Below are 17,563 nucleotides of genomic sequence, written 5' to 3' on the forward strand. Positions count from 1 at the left end.
TTATTTTGAGGAATAATTTTTGTTGTTTTTGTTAGTACTTGGCGAGTAAAAATTCAATTTTCGCATGTGTTTACGAACTTTTGGGACAACCTAATAAATATATGGAGTCATACCTATATGTAATTAATCCAAATATGAAATTAAATCCCCGAGGGCCTTTTCGGCGACCTCTCCTCATCAGGATCGAACGAATCGGTTTCGCTGTTTTTACAGCTCATTAGAACTTGCTAACCGTTCCTTCTCGAGATGCTGAGATAAAGTTGCAGAAAGCTTATTAACAATGTAAAGAAAATTGAACCAGGTCCATTTTACATGCATAACGATACAATGTATCTGTGTGTGTGTGTGTGTGTGTGTATCGGGGCCCTCCTCCATTCATGGAGAATCTATTTAACACACAGACGGGACCCTGACAAGTTCTACCGTTCCGAATCAGAACGGAGCTGGGAGTAATGTTAAGTAAGTTGTGAATTCATATTTCTCACACTTCAAAACTCACAGACTGAAGCCTCGCGACCGGATGCAGTTTAATGTATGTCAATGTCGGTGTACATGCAAGGATGAAATAAAACAAATCAGGAGGAGGAGGAGGATCGCTACATCTTTTCAGGTCTTACACTCAACCTGATTTGATTTATTTCATCCTTGCATGTACATACCGACATTGACATACATTAAACTGCATCCAGTAGCGAGGCTCCACATCAATTCATACATACCAGTTAGTATATCAACACAAAACCCGGGCGAAAAATATTTCCAAATGCAGATATAAGCTGTAAAAGCAGAAATATGATCTGCTACATCAAATGCTCAGTTGTGAAGAGATACATGTTGGCCGGATGGGAAACGCATTGATGCACACACGAGTATACCAGCAACAAATTCGGGACAAAACCTCCGTCAGATCCCATTAGGCAATCATTTAGAAAGATGTCAGAAAATATTTTTTTAAATATTCCCTCTATATAAACTTTATGATTCAAACGAAGTTAAAAGAAGAGTGAGAGAAGAGAATTTTATTGAGAAGCTTGAATAAATTGGTGTTGCAGTGGGAGAAGGAGCAGATGAAAGATGCAGGTTGGGTATTGTAAGAGATAAAAGTGCTAAGGGACGAGAAGGTCATGGAGCTTGTGGTAGCATCTGAAGAAAGATGAAGTCCAATCTGACTTTATCCTTTCTTCCTACATCAGGAAGTAGCAGGGTTAAACTGGAGGCGACAGAAGTGCTGTGGGATGTTTCAGCGAAGAGGTAAGGTGATAGAATGATAGGCGAGAGGAAAGAAAGGTACATGTGGAGGAACGGATACCAAGGGTGAAGGTAAAGGTCCGGTCAGCAGCACGGGCGGCACGGCGGGTAACTTCAGTTACTGGTTGGTGGGATTTACATTACTGTGCCAAAGAGTGCTGAGTGCTGAGCACTTCACTGACACTTGTGTCGTTAATGTAACCCTCAGGCAAAATCAGTGGGAAAAATATGTGCCACAAATCTGATGTGTTGAATCATACGATGGGAGTGAATAGGATGCGATTCAATGTAAGACTGTTTCTATGTTCGATCAGTTTCACTTAGTTACTCTCCACGTTCGTTAGTGTGTTTGAAATTAGTATTATTAAAGGAATCACGAAGTAATAGAAACACTACAGTCTACCACCATACTACTGGAGAAGAAGACGAAGAAGACAAAGAAGAAGAGGAAGAGGAAGAGGAAGAGGAGGAGGAAGAAGAGGAAGAAGAAGAAAAAGAAGAAGAAGAGGAAGATGAAGAAGAGGAAGATGAAGAAGAGGAAGAGGAAGAGGAAGAAGAAGACGAAGAAGAGGAAGAGGAAGAAGAGGAAGATGAAGAAGAGGAAGAGGAAGAAGAAGAAGATAAAGAAGAAGAGGAGGAGGAAGATAAAGAAGAAGAGGAAGAGGAAGATAAAGAAGAAGAGGAAGAAGAAGAGGAAGAGGAAGAAGAAGATAAAGAAGAAGAGGAAGAGGAAGATAAAGAAGAAGACGAAGAAGAGGAAGAGGAAGAAGAAAAAGAAGAAGAGGAGGAGGAAGAAGAAAAAGAAGAAGAGGAGGAGGAAGAAGAAGAGGAAGAGGAAGAGGAAGAGGAAGATAAAGAAGAAGAGGAAGAGGAAGAGGAAGAAGATAAAGAAGAAGAGGAAGAGGAAGAAGAAGAAGAAGAAGATAAAGAAGAAGAGGAGGGGGAAGAAGAAGATAAAGAAGAAGATAAAGAAGAAGAGGAGGGGGAAGAAGAAGATAAAGAAGAAGATAAAGAAGAAGAGGAGGGGGAAGAAGAAGATAAAGAAGAAGAGGAGGGGGAAGAAGAAGATAAAGAAGAAGATAAAGAAGAAGAGGAGGGGGAAGAAGAAGATAAAGAAGAAGAGGAAGAGGAAGAGGAAGAAGAAGAAGATAAAGAAGAAGACGAAGAAGAAGAAGAAGAAGAAGAAGAAGAAGAAGATAAAGAAGAAGAAGAAGAATGAAAAAATCAGAAATTCAATAACGTAATAAAGTGAATAAAGTAATACATACTTGCGTATCTTCTGGCGTGACAAAGCACAAGAACAGCATGATTACGACTGGGACGAGGTTAATAAAGAGAGAAGCTGTCAATGAAATGGACGGGAAAGCCGCAGACAAAGCGCCGACCACGAGGAGGAAAATAGTCGCCGGCGTTATGATGGAGACGGCCATTAAACCCGTCTGGTAGACGATGTACGGCAAAGATATGCTACTGTTTACTTCTCGTACATGCCGCCAGTCCACCAGAAGTTCTATTATGTTTGCCATGGTAGACGGAGCCCATCGCCTTCGCTGCTTGAAGAATTCGTTAAAATTTTCAGGACAATAGGTCAAGGCATCGGACGCTGCGCAGTATTCGACCCGGGACCCTTCTTGTAGCAGAAGCGTACACAGCCATCGGTCTTCACCTGAACGAACAAATAGATTTGTAATTAACAAACGAGAGCTAACAACGTATTCAGTGCTGTGAAACCCTACCCGAGACCCCGAAAAGGGTTTTAATCAATTGAAATTACATCCGCAATGAAAAGAAAAAAAAAACCCCACGAGATTTAATGAAAAGTCTTAAAAAAAAAAAGCAATAGAGAGAGAGAGAGAGAGAGAGAGAGAGAGAGAGAGAGAGAGAGAGAGAGAGAGAGAGAGAGAGAGAGAGAGAGAGAACTCCAAAATGCAAATTCATTAACAATTGAATGGAAACATACAATGAGGAGTTAATCTGATCTTTGATATAAATACGATAACAACTTCGGGCTGGTTTCGTTTTAATGTGACCTCGTCTGTGAAGCACAGTTTAACATGCACTTATCAATTTCAACATTTTTTTGAACTGGGTTGGAATAGAATATACCGTAAATCCTCGAGTATAATCCGAATTTTTCCCCCAAAATTTAAAGGTCAAAATCCCTAGTGCTTATTATACACGAAGTTAAAAATGAAAATTATTTTCTAAGCAATGTCCGAGTCTCTATTTGCTGTCCGGCAATGTTTATTCAGACGCATTTTGTGATGTCAGGCGCGAAAATACCTTAAGCTAAGCCTGAAAGCAATGAAGTCATAAAAGAATCATCCATAACTTGCAATAAGCAACATTTATTAAACGTTATTACTGTTATTTCTTTATCTTCTGCAAACAAAATGCACAAAAAAGCTACACGTTTGCATTATGTTATATAACCCAAAATAATAAAGGATGTTACCGTATACATTTTTACAAACCAAGGACATTATATAGACCTCCTTGACTCAAGTTAGAGAAGGAGTGTGTATTATACACAAGGTTTAGGTTTTTCAGAGGTACAGCCCCCTAAAAATCCCCTGCGTATTATACTCAAGGGCGGACTATACTCGAGGATTTACGGTAGTCAAATAAAACGTCTATATTCAGTACTTGACCTTATTATGTCATTTTCCATGGAAAGGGTGCGTTCCATAGGTCAATCATTTCTTCAGCTAATACCAATATTTGTGGTCGCCTTTTTCGGGTAACTCTTTCTCCAGATTGTCTCCTTCACGGAGTTACAGTTCTATTATCAAGTGCAGGCCACGATTTAGAAAACAATTCTCTACCAGCAGGAAAATGTGCTTGCCACAAGTGTGTGTGTGTGTGTGTGTGTATGTGTGAGTGTGTGTGTGAGTGTGTGTGTGTGAGTGTGTGTGTGTATGTGTATGTGTGTGTGTATGTGTGAGTGTGAGTGTGTGTGTGTGTGTGTGTGAGTGTGTGTGTGTGTGCGTGCGTGCGTGCGTGTGTGTGTGTGTGTGCATAATTACCTTGGTCGTACTGTACATGGTGTTTGGCTTCAGTTGGCATTGTGGTGTATCGCCTCAGAACGTTTGGCTTGATTAGTGCTGATCCTCGGAAAAGGCTAAAGCATCCGGGACTGCAAAGAACACATCCGGTCATGTGTTCAGCGGATTTCTGTAACCAATGACTGACTGCATATTCAAATTTCTGGTACCATACCATTGGACCTGGAAACAAATATATGTTTATATATATATAGAGAGAGAAAATATGAGGGGTTTAGTTCATTGGTGATCTCGACGAATAAATACATTGTGTAAGTGCTACAATTGGACATCCGTTATGTTCCAAGTTCACAGCTAAGGCTGGAGCTAGGGGTCCATAGTAGGCTTCCGAGTTAGCAGGTACACGAAGCCCAGTTACAACTACAGCCGGCTATTACCAGTAAAGGCTTTAGTTGCCAATTCTGTACAAGACATTGTAGATCTTTAGCTGGGTTAAAAAGTCACATTCGATCACAGCACCAATAACAGTTAAGCTTCGTGCAATGGCCATACTCGATAACGAGGAGGGAAGCCATAAATAAATAAATAAATAAATAAATATATATATATATATACACAGTGTGGCGCAAAAGTCGCGCACCGGTAAAATAACACTTTGCTATAACATCTTTATATTTGATAATTTTTTGTAATTAAATGTGATTAATGCCAGTAAAATGATAATTTTTAATTTTGGAACCATGTTATAAAATTTTTAAATGTTAATTTCGCCAATCGATAGATTGACACACGAGGTCCCGTGTCTTGGCCTTCGAAGTTCTCACGAGTGAAAATTCTGTAAAATAATAGTATTAATAAGCTTTAGGCTTATAAGCGTTCACCATATTTTCGTTATAGAAAATAGTCTAATATTGGGGATTTATAAACACTGGACGAAAAAAAGAAAAGGGTACAAATACCACTTTTATCCTTCGTCATTCAAAATAACCTCAGATTTAGCAGGAAGGAAGCTTCCCCTCAGTGGGTGGGTGGCGGAATTTGTAATACCAGTAAACGGAGGTTATTTTGAATGACGAATGATAAAAGGAGTATTTGTACGCAAATCGACCCCAGGACTTATTCTTTGTAAGCCTAGTACTTATTCTGTCGGTCTCTTTTGCCGAACCGCTAAGTTACGGAGACGTAAACACACCACCATCGGTTGTCGAGTGATGTTGGTGGGACAAACACAGACACACACACATACATATATATACATATATACGACGAGCTTCTTTCAGTTTCCGTCTACCAAATCCACTCACAAAGCTTTGGTCTGACCGAAGCTATAGTAGAAGGTGCCACGCAGTGGGACTGAGCCCGGAACCATGTGGTTGGTAAGCAAGCTACTTACCACTCAGCCACTCCTTCTCTTTACATATATGCAAGTGCCTTTGGTTTTACAAATGGGGACGAGAGAAATGAACACGTATTGCACGTTACGTGTAATTCTTATCGTTATTCCTGAGAATTCTATAAAAGTTATTAAAGAGCCAACAACTGACAAGCGATTTAGTAGAAAAGTTTAGGCCAATAATATATACACGTGAGTGTGTGTGTGTGTGTGTGTGTGTGTGTGCGTGCGTGTTTGTTCGTGTGTATATGTATGTATGTATGTATAAACTCCTTCGCTCTAATAAACGACTTGCCATTTCCAATGGGATGTATTCTTCCACAAGCTGCCCCGACCACAGGGTTTCTCTTCATTCTGTCCAATAAAAGTAGAACAGACGACGGTTCGAAGTCTACATCTCCGTCTAAAGCCAGCAAAAATGTATTTTCGGAACGTCTGACTTTTTGACGTAACTTGATATCAACGGATGCAATCTGGTGGCCCAAGATGTAGTACATGTACATAACCTTAAAAGAGAAGAAACAAAAAAAGGTAATAAGGACAGATATCTATGACTGCAGAATAACAAGATAAATACGATTCAATGAGGTCGATTTACGTATTGACCTCTAATTACTGGTATACCAACGTTGTGGGCTTTAAATAAACATACAGACATATATTCACACACATTTAGTGTTATCTTGAAATTTGGTCCCCGAGTCTCCCTTCGGCAGAAAACGATGTGGACGAAACCGATCGATTCAAGATTTACTCTTCTTTCTCAGCTTTAAATGTTTATTCAACGAGTTCAGTAATAATGGTAAGATTTGGAAATACTTGCAAACCATAGAATTATTCTAAATTCTCATGACAGCCCGATGATCGGTTAGAGGAAGCTCTGAGCTTGGGAAATTTTCTCAGCTCCAATAAAACACACACACACACACACACACAGAGACACACACACACACACACACACACAGACACACACACACACACATATATATATACGACGGGCTTCTTTCAGTTTCTGCTTACCAAATCCACTCACGAGGATATAGTAGAAGGCACTGTGTCTTTACTAAGATGTAATTACCAGATCGTATTAAGTAATTTGTCATTAGCTAGATTCCCTGACAAAAAAATAATAAATAAACGCTCTCACCTGGCTCCACCGCTTCCTGTGCCTTATTCTATTTTTGTCTTTTAGGTGGGCGACCAGATTGTTTCCACCAGGAAGGATCCATTCCAAGCGGTCTCCATACGGCGTACTACATATCGTCGGTTTCTCGATAAAGACGTCTGTGTGGATTGCGCTTGAAGAGACAGAAATATAACCTCAACAATTTAAAGAAATCAGTCAATAATGTAGTCAACAACAGCAAAAAGAAGCAATTATTGAAAATGCAAAATTTTTTATTCTACTTGGTATTCAATCGTCATATTGTTTGAAAAGAGGTATATTTTATTCAAATTTCCAAAACGATAAACAAAAGTTGTAGAGGAAGAATAGACACTACAGATATGTGACTACCAAATTCAATTGAAACCGTAGATCCGACCGTGGGGGTTGGTTCCAGGTGTGGTGTAAGTATAAGAAGTGTACACAAATGGGATTTAAAATTCACGACAACCGTTTCGGTAGAATTCTATTGATGTACCTATGGATTATATCATAACATAGAATACACCGTCTGCAGGCAAAATTTTAAACAGGTAAGATATCAAACAGGTGAAATAATACATCCATCGTGATGAATCCAACAAAAGTTGTGGGACAAGTGGTACTTTGGAAAATAACATTCGAATTTAGAGGGAAATTAGGAGTGGTTTTAACGGGCATGCAAGAAGCAAAGGGATCAAATGACCCTATCATTTCAAATCATTTATCTAAATTACGAGGGTTGCTGAAACGTTTTTGTCTTTAAGGGCATCACGAAAGGCCTGCTTTGAGGCCCAACTTTCCGAGTTCTTTTACAGGGCTTAAAACAAAACTGATGGATCGCTGCGATAAGTGTGTGGATCTGAGAGGGGAATATGGTGAATAAAATCATAATTAACTGATCCGCCTGGATTTTTTTTTTTTGCACAAAGATAAAAACTTTTTAGCATCTCTTCGTGTTTATTGCTAATATTTGGCTTTGAGAAAGTAAGTACCATAGGATTTGATAGGATCATTGTAGCATATAAAATTCTCAAGTGAAGCATAATCAAATATACACTTTCATATATTTAGGGATGGTAGGGTTTGTACTGAGTCAGTAACCAATCGAAATCGTTAGTTTCGTATGCTAAGCAGATTCATTATTAGCAAAAGAAAGGACCCCCCCCCCCCAAAAAAATACCACTGAACATAAAGCTAATAGGTAATCATTTACTGTACAAACTATACAGATTCAACACATTCAGTCTTCTAACGAAGAGTGGTTAGAATTTAGTCTCTTATACACAAAGGCTAACATATTACAATAGCTAAAAGTTAACATCCCATAATTCTTCTCAGTGATGGTCCCGATATATATATATATATATATATATATATATATATATATATATATATATATATGTATATATATATATATATATATATATATATATACTAGCAGTATCACCCGGCGTTGCTCGGTTTTGTAAGGGAAATAACTATATAAGCATCTTTAGAGTTACTTCCCTTATATAAAACCGAGTAAAAATGCATTAAAAAAACGAAAAAATGATGGTAAATTTTTTTAAAATCGTAGACTCATCGTAGACGCGCGCTAATACCCACAAGGGCTCGATATGAATCACGACTATAAGATACCCACTTTTGGTTAAACTGCACCACAAAATGTGGGAGTAGTTAGGAATCTTAATCGGTATGGACAGACTCTCACACATACAACTTAAGTTTTATACATAAAGATATATATATATATATATATATATATATATATATATATATATATATATATCAGCGGCTTACGGCTGCTTCGGGTGGGTGAGTGGTTCCGTCGATCGTTTGCAGGCTGAGAATATAGAGAACCGCTACCCTATGATATGTTCTTCAGAACCGCAACAAACCACTGCCCATAAAAAGAAAGCACGGTATTTGGATAGTGTAGAATTATTAGAGAGCTAAGGTCAACCATGGCTAAGACAACAGGGGTAAAAATATATATATATATAGTTAATCCAAACAAGAAAGCACATAGAAGACAACCCGAGGACGTGGAACAATATAGTATTATTGGACGCTCAGGAAAGAAGGAAAGAAGGAGGGTTTAACGTTTCGAGCGTAGCTCTTCGTCGGAAACATAGGAAAAGGAAAGATCCAGAGAAGGGAAGACAGAGGAAAAAAATCGCCAATATATATATATATATATATATATATATATATATATATAACACCTCATAAGAGAAAAAAACCCCATCAAAATTTCTCTTAAATATATTTATTTATATTATATAGAGGGCATTACTATACATACATGCCACAAGCTAGAAGGGACTCTTAAAGTAAAAACCTACCAAAATATATAAATACTTGTTTTGGTAGTTTTGACTTTAAGAGTCCCTTCTAGCGTGTGGCATGTATGTATAGTAATGCTCTCTATAATGTATATATATATATATATATATATATATATATATATATATATATAATATATATATATCAATAATAATACAGGGTAAATCAATTTATAAGTAATAACCTTGCCAAGTAGTTCGGTATGTGAATAGATTTGGCAGACGGAAACTGAATGAAGCTCGTCGTTTATATGTTTATATATATGTATTTGTGTGCCTGTGTTTGTTCCCCACTATCATCACTTGACAACCGATGCTGGTGTGTTTACATCCCCGTAATTTAGCGGTTCGGCAAAAGAGAGCGATAGACTAAGTACTAGGCTTACAAAAATATAAATCCTGGGGCTGATTTGTTCGACTAAAGGTGGTGCTCCAGCATGGCTGCAGTCGAATGAGTTAAACCAGTAAAAGAGTAAAATAATGTATGCACACACACACACACACACACACACACACACACATATACTCTATGTATGTCTATATATATGTTGTATTTTTGTATTTGTAGTAAGAGGAAAATAATTTACCTGCCTGCCTTTTCTACTAATCTCATTAGACATTCGACATATGTATTGATTTGGAGTTGACCGTCTGTTTTTGTATAAGCATCATCAACAAATATGTGGCCTGTATTAAATATATAAAGAAAATAAATGATCTAATATTTCAAAATGGCACCGTTTTATAATCTACATTCAATCTGAGAAAGATCGGTTCCACGATAATTGGGACAAAACTTATGACTCACCTTCTTAATACGACAAAATATATAATATACATTGAATACGGAGATTTTCGGGTCATGTTTACATTTTAGGGGGTTCCTGTTGGCCTTTTGGAGCCCTCATGATGGCGGCCCAGCTTAGAAGTCGATAGCCAATAGCAAAGGGAGATAATCCCCAATTGTTACCTTTAAGTAGTGAGGTATTTCCTCCACCATATTTTAAAGGTCTTGGGCCAACAGGTTCCGGGATCTGACGATACGCCATGATGCTCAACCATTTCTAAGACAGACATTAGTTTGTTTACATTCATCGTAATTTGAATTTCAGCTTTGCAGCGTTCTACTTGGTAGCTTTATAAGTTGTAAAATTGCAGATTAATTTGTCAGTGGGCAGTTTAGCTTAACTGGTAAAACACCCGATCGGTAATCAAAGGGATGTGGGTTCGAATCTAATGGACGGTTGCTGACAATTTCAAATCACAATTCAATCACGGTTTGTTCATGTGCGCAACCGATATTTTGTCCAATCAACGGCTGTTGTTCACCTGATAGTTCTGTAGACCGTCAGGAACTTTCTTTGAGAAAATCCTATAAATACAGTCAATAAAGTCGTCATTTTCACAGAGTGTTAACATCCGAGCCGGTATGGCGTTCTCCATTCTCATGGTAGAGCTTCGAATTACCTGTATATTTGCTTAATACAGTGCTTTTCAAACTTTTTGCTGGAGCGGAACCCCAAGGAAACATTCCACTGGCTCGAGAACCCCTGTGCAATAATTTAATAGTCTTATGCATACATATCTGCACAGGACAATTAAAAATTACTGCCGATTTTAGCAGTTTTGTAACTTCTTGCGGAACCCCTGGACTGTACTGGCGGCACCCTGGTTGAAAACCACTGGCTTAATATATCAAAAACCAGCGCAAGTGTTAAACTTCGGAAAGACATTTTCCATGCATGTTATATTATATTGTTTCCACCTTACCGTTTCCATCAATTGTAATGCATGAATATCTTTTCATACCAATGCAACATGATCAATTATGTTCAAATACTTATGCAGTGTTGTAAAATTACAGCACGAATGTTTCTGTTAACTTCGTTTTATGTGGGGACAACACGCAGCCTAACAATATTTAAATTACTCATCAAACCGGCGTTATCCACTCATTCAGCCTAACTGAAAACGTTTTGACTCTCCACTACCAACCGTGTCGTGTATGTCACATATTGATTTTTACATCTTTAAATGTGTACAACATTTAAAAATTAACAAAATGTAAAGAAGAGACAAGTTGTTTCTATACATAGCCTTGTATGATCTCGAATTCAGCTTTTATTTCCCTCTGGCTTGTAAATCATTTCCAGTCCGATCAACCACCTAAAAAGTTGGTTTTGCTTTAATTGATTAGAGGTTATGCGAATTACGTTGGAATGACTGAGTCATTACAAATCAGACTTTGTGACATCATAGCTCAAACTCGAACTCAGGTATAACGCACTGAAACAAGTTTTAAAAAATCGAAACAGCTACGTCAATCACTTTCCTTATATTGAAAAAATGGAACAGCCTGCTCGTGAAATTAACGTGTAAGTGGCTGAGTACTCCACAGACACGAGTACCCTTAACGTAGTTCTCGGGGATATTCAACGTGACACAGAGAGTGACAAGGCCGGCCCTTTGAAATACAAGGTACAACAGAAACAGGAAGTAAGAGTGAGAGAAAGTTGTGGTGAAAGAGAACAGCAGGGATCACCACCATCCCCTGCCGGAGCCTCGTGGAGCTTTTAGGTGTTTTCGCTCAATAAACACTCACAACGCCCGGTGTGGGAATCGAAACCGCGATTCTACGACCGCCTCCACTATTGAAAAGATACACGATGAAATATGAAGCAGCGTTGCAATCAACTCATCGCTCATACAGAGACCAAGAACTGTATTTCTAGCAAAAGTGAAGACGGGGTGGGGGTGGGGTGGAGGGGGGCAGGGACAGAAAAGATAGAATAAAACAACCTTCGAATTCATAGTAGTCGTTATCAACGATGCCGACTTTCTCTTGCATGAAACTTCGTGTGAATTGGTCTTTGTCCATTCTGCAAGAAAAGTGAAGTGAAAAATTGGTTTTCATTTTGTTTTTAATTGTATAATTGTCAAACAAATATCGAATATTTATATTCGATATTTTAAATATCAAAATAGGATATTCATTTGCTCTATGTATGTATGAATGTGTGTGTGTGTGTGTGTGTGTGTGTGTGTGTATGTATGTATGAATGTGTATGAATGTGTGTGTGTGTGTGTGTGTGTGTGTGTGTGTGTGTGTGTGTGTGTGTATGTATGTATGTATGTATGTATGTATGTATGTATGTATGTGTGTGTGTATGTATGTATGTGTGTGTGTGTGTGTGTGTATGTATGTATGAATGTGTGTATGTATGAATGTGTGTGTGTGTGTGTGTTTTCCCTCCTTTTAATTTAGAGTTAATTTTGATTGGCACAATCACACACACACAATCTCAATCTCTCTCTCTCTCTCTCTCTCACACACACACACACACACACACACACACACATTCACACCTCAAACACATTCTTTGTTTCCATAATATTTCAGCTTTTGAAACGTCTAAAAAAATTTTTTTGACCAATCTCTTCCATTCCTCTCGGATCTTTCTGTTATTAATCCGAGCGTCACCTGTCCGGTATTGAATTAAATACTGGTCTAATTTCCATTTAAGTGTGCTCCCACCAAGACATGGGGGTCATGAGCTCTGAAGGCGCCTCCCTTTTTCACTCGACAAACTAACACCGAAGGCTTGTTTAGTGATAAGGCAGCCCTGGAATACATCGTCACAGGCGGCAAGGTTTCCATATTCATTTGCTTATGGCTCCCATGCTTTATTCATTTAGATATTAAAATAGAAAACGGATTTATTCTTAAATTATTTAATTCGAAACTTAATATAGAAATAGAAAATAAAATCATTACAGTTCAGTCAAGCCAGCGAGGGTGCTACAACGTGGTCTCCCACGCCTGCTAAAAAGAACGACTCAATTTTTGCTCACACACACACTTTATCGTTTTAAAAATGGAAGGTCACATTGGAGAATGTATTTCTTGATATTCAATACTTGCCTTCCATCTCTAACGTCAAGGTACACCTGTACATGTTTAGGGTACAGGAAATACCTGAGCGATGGTGTCTATACGGTCCACAACACCTTCCGAATTCATTTAAGTGTTCTTTTTCTTCTTTTTACGAGCTACAGTTATAACTAGGTCTCAAATAATGAGCCAAGGCAGGAACTGCTACAGGTTCATCCAGATTGCTAGACATAGTAACCAAATCTCTCTCGAATAACGTAAAACAACTAACTCGGGGAAAGGAAAAGACACATTCTGAAAAAATGTGGGCTGGTCATGGCTGGAACAACTTTGATTATAAGGTCTGGTCATTCAGGACTGACCCGGAGCTGACCCACCACCACCACCACCACCACCACCACCGACTTCCTACGCAACCGCTGAGCCTGGATGCGCATTCATCCATCCGTCGATGCTCTCGGTGTCGGGGGTTCACCTGCTTTCTCTTCTGCGGGTCTTACGAACAGCAAAGGACCACGTTTCGGGCTTCTCCCACTACAGAGGCGCGATCTTGCGAGCTCTGGGACGAAGACCACTTCGCTCAACAGCAGCAACAACATAATTACTTTGCAATTTCCCCGTTGCATTCCTCGGGTCTCCTTGATGCAACTACGATTATTTCTTGATAGAATTACAGCACAATCATTCAATGCGCTACGGTTTCCGTGTGCTGATTGCGCAATTAAATACGCCCTGGTGTGCAGCGGTTGATTATACAGTAATTATATAACTGGGTCATTCCATGTGAATTCAACCAAAGTTTAAAATATTTTGCACCTGACCAACTCAGATTTACCTCCATAGCTTTTGGTAATACCTCTTTACACATAAGAAACACTTGCATAATTCTAAGGTGTAACTCATAAGGGTTTCAAAGATATGTCCGCCACAACACTCATTCCGTTTAACAAACCAATCTTCCGGCACTCATAAAATTAATTAAATAATAATTACGATAACCGCTGCGGAAAAATGGAGAGGAATACCTAAATATCGACTTCAATAATTGTAACATTTCGTTTTCCGTTTCATGCCACATTGTTGCGCATGCGTAAATTTTTGGTGTGGATCCAAGTCTATACATACGAATACCGTCCGCATCATATTTCATGGCACTGATCTTGATTTCCTAAAAAGAAAAAAGAAAAGGGGGACAAAAAACAAACAATTAATGGTTTTGATAAAAAAAATTAAAACTCTATAATTAACACCCACCTCAGAAAAACAAATGAAAGAAAATGTTAGCAAGGAGGTGGCATCTTTAGGGTCTCTCGGGTGTGTAGAGAAGTGTCATTGTGTAGTGTGTGTTGGCCAGAGGAACTCTGTCTCCTGAGATCTTATCTTGCCAAAGTCAAATTTAACTTCCATTTTTACAGGGATAATATCATACTGGTCATATACCGGGTGGGTGGGTGGATGGGTTTGCGATTATTCTGTTTGTTTATATTATTCTCTTTCTCTCTCTCTCTCTCTCTTCATACATAGAATCCACTACAAGAGGGATCGTGGTGTCAGGGTTAGCTCCCTTGCTCAACCATTTCCAAGAAATGGAGAACGATTAAGTAAGGGAATAGTAACAACCTCTTCTCAAAGAAGAAAAAGCCTGATTTGCTCAGGGACCGTTCAGGGACGATTGCATGTACGATACATCGAGAAAGAGAAATAAAGAAGAAAATCAAATAAAGAAGGTTTGCAGCGTTTAGGGGTTCTTTTGAGGGGGTCAGAAACTGACGAAAGATAAAAGAAAGGAAAAGAAGGAAAGGAAGAATTTATTTTCACACCAGAAACACAGTAACGAATGTTTGACACAGAATGGATTCTTCTAAAGGTGTCTCAGAGCCAGGTAGCTGGGGTGTTTGACAGAGCGAGAGATTGAGCCTACCACTCAATATTGCTTCCAACCACGTTTCAGACCAGCTCCGTTCCGTGCCATTGCAATACTGCGCGTTCCATTTACGGATATGAAACAGACTCTTACGTTTTGGTCCGCTTTCACTTCACCTTTGTCGTGTTTTCGGTTTAGAAGCAGATCTTGGTCCAGCAGGATTCCGCAGTAACTCAATTTGAAGAACAATCTGCAGAATAAAAGTTAAATTTTTGTTTTAAAGTTCATATAGTAAAAAAGAAAAGAAAAAGAAATTCATTGAATTGTTGATATCGCCGTTTCTGTCATCATCATCATCATCATCACTTCCACTATCAACAGAATCCTGAGCATAACAATCAGTCCTCCCCCTCCCACCTCCGCCTCTCCCCTTCTCCCCTCCTCCCCATCAACCCTCTCCTCCTCCTATTCCTCCTCCGCTTCCCCCTCTTCCTCCCCTCCTCCGCTTACCCCTCTTCCTCCCCTCCTCCGCTTCCCCCTCCTCATCCCCTCCCCCGATCCCCATCCTCCTCCTCCTCCTCCGCCCCGCACCCCTCTCCCATCCCCATTTTCCTCCTCCCCATCATCGTCATCGTCCTCGTCGTCATCATCATCATCATCATCATCATAACAACAAAAAAACAAAACAGTGTCAACAACATCAACAACAAAAGCTCGTACTTACTTCCTGTCTTTGGCAAGTCTCTCGATTTTCGGGTACCACACGTGCCTCGTGGTTATTACATAAGCGACGAACAACAGGATCAACAAGAAGCTGTTGCAGCCGAATTGTTGGAGAACGTCAGCAAAGTGATCGCAGTTTACTTGTTCAAAGTCCAGAAATGACGTTGGTCTGTATTGTACGTAGGAGACCAAGAAGAAGGAAGCCGGGCCAACGATGATCAACGGGAAAGAAAAAGACAGGTTCTGCAGCATCAGTTTGCAAGCAACTTTCGAAAATTGAAAACATAAAAAGGACGATATAATGTTAATGCTTGCGAAAGTAAACGGTTCATTGAAATGGGGATCGGATCTCAGAGTCGTTTCTGATAATCCGCAATGTGAAATATTTTTGTTTGCGAAGATCATAACTTCTGTGCACTCTTTGTTAAGTGAAAAATAAAAAGCCGTCAATAAAAGGTTGAGTGCTATTTTCACTGGTGACATGAAAACATTACTTCCGGCTTTGTTTTTTTTTATTTGGGATAAAATAGTTGTTAAGGATTTATTTTCTATGATATCGGCAAAAGACTCCCACCAGCGTATAGACACGAGAACCAGCGGAATGGGAATCAAATAGTGCAAAGAGGGTTTGCATTTATATTGGAAATATGTGTAAGAGGCGATAAGAGTGACGGTAAGGAGAAAAACCAACACAGTCAGAAATATTCTGCCAAAAGATTTTTTTTTTGAATAGTCAGCAGTGTAAGATGAGGGTTCCTTGAACAGTAAAATAGAAGCAACGAAGTCAATGAGACATGGAAAGAATGTGATGCCATATATTATAAGCACTGCCTGCACTGGTTCCACGTTTGGCAGCAAAACAAACACGAGCATCCATAAACCAACAGTGTGAAGACATTCTGTTACGCAAATCTGGAAAACAAAGAAGAAATTCGTGAGAAAACTGACAGAAATACACACACGCACGAACGCGCGCGCACACACACACACACACACACACACAGATAGACACACAGACAGACAGACACACACACACACACACAAGATCATACTTCTCTATTCCTCGTGTTACCTCTATTCCTCTTGTCTTCATCGTCTCAAGTCTCCTTTCTAACCAGTCTTTTCTTCGAACGATGCCAGGCCTCGGGAATATCCTTTCTGCATATTTTATTTCTTACAGCAGCCGCCAACATGCTGCTGTTCAAATAAAACACTAAAAACATCAATAAAGTCGATCAGGGCCCACGAGGGCCTGCGGAGACTTTGAGCACAGCCAGAGATCCTTCGAAGTAACTCCACTTCAGCCTCTTGTATTCGCGATCGTATCTTTCGGTCATTACCCGACATTCGTGTCTACTGGGTGAGATTAGGCATGAAAGCCAAAATGAAGGTAACAAGCGTAACCTATTGCCAACCTCTTCTCTTCTGAGGATTGAATGCTGCACCTGGGGCATTGCTGTTCCAGCATCTGCAATTCTAACATCCAACCCAGCCTCCTACTTTCTACTACTCGCGAATACGACCCCAAGACAATTCTCCACTTACCTCAAAACTGTGGCAATGAAGAGTGGTAATCCCAATTTTTAAAAGGAGACAAGTGAGAATACTCTGATTATCAACGAACCTCCTTATTGAGCCTTCTGTGTAGTCTATATTAGGTGTCTAGAAGAGAGATATAGGGAAATAGTCGAGCTCGAGCTAGCTGAAGTGTGGCTTCCGTCTTGGGATGCTGCACAATCGACTAGATATTCGCAATAGTTCGGCTAAGTCTTGTTCTTGTTAAACCCAAGTCGGTCCTAATCAAATGGACCTACAATCAAAGGTGTTGAAACTCTGACCATATCATTTTTATTTTCAGGTGTAGTATATCTAGAGTTGGATACACTTGTTATTTCTAGCAGGCTGAGTAAACCACATAAGGGTTTTCTCATTGGCGTGTCAAATAA

At 39.3% G+C, this 17,563-nt stretch overlaps 1 protein-coding gene across 1 annotated transcript in view; it reads right to left on the reverse strand.

Moving 5' to 3' along the window:
- LOC115223289 (chitin synthase chs-1-like) overlaps positions 1 to 17,563 on the reverse strand; it is a 46,461-nt gene that overhangs the window by 8,704 nt on the left and 20,194 nt on the right. Inside the window, exons 4-12 of the mRNA XM_029793797.2 lie at positions 15,619 to 16,529; positions 15,048 to 15,144; positions 14,056 to 14,198; positions 11,938 to 12,017; positions 9,726 to 9,825; positions 6,794 to 6,944; positions 5,942 to 6,152; positions 4,275 to 4,475; positions 2,517 to 2,914 (exon numbers count right to left, since the gene is read on the reverse strand). Coding sequence (XP_029649657.1) covers positions 2,517 to 2,914; positions 4,275 to 4,475; positions 5,942 to 6,152; positions 6,794 to 6,944; positions 9,726 to 9,825; positions 11,938 to 12,017; positions 14,056 to 14,198; positions 15,048 to 15,144; positions 15,619 to 16,529 — 2,292 coding nt within the window. The remainder of the gene's footprint in view (positions 1 to 2,516; positions 2,915 to 4,274; positions 4,476 to 5,941; positions 6,153 to 6,793; positions 6,945 to 9,725; positions 9,826 to 11,937; positions 12,018 to 14,055; positions 14,199 to 15,047; positions 15,145 to 15,618; positions 16,530 to 17,563) is intronic.

This window comes from Octopus sinensis, linkage group LG22, assembly GCF_006345805.1.
Source record: "Octopus sinensis linkage group LG22, ASM634580v1, whole genome shotgun sequence".
Classification (NCBI taxonomy): Eukaryota; Metazoa; Mollusca; class Cephalopoda; order Octopoda; family Octopodidae; genus Octopus; species Octopus sinensis.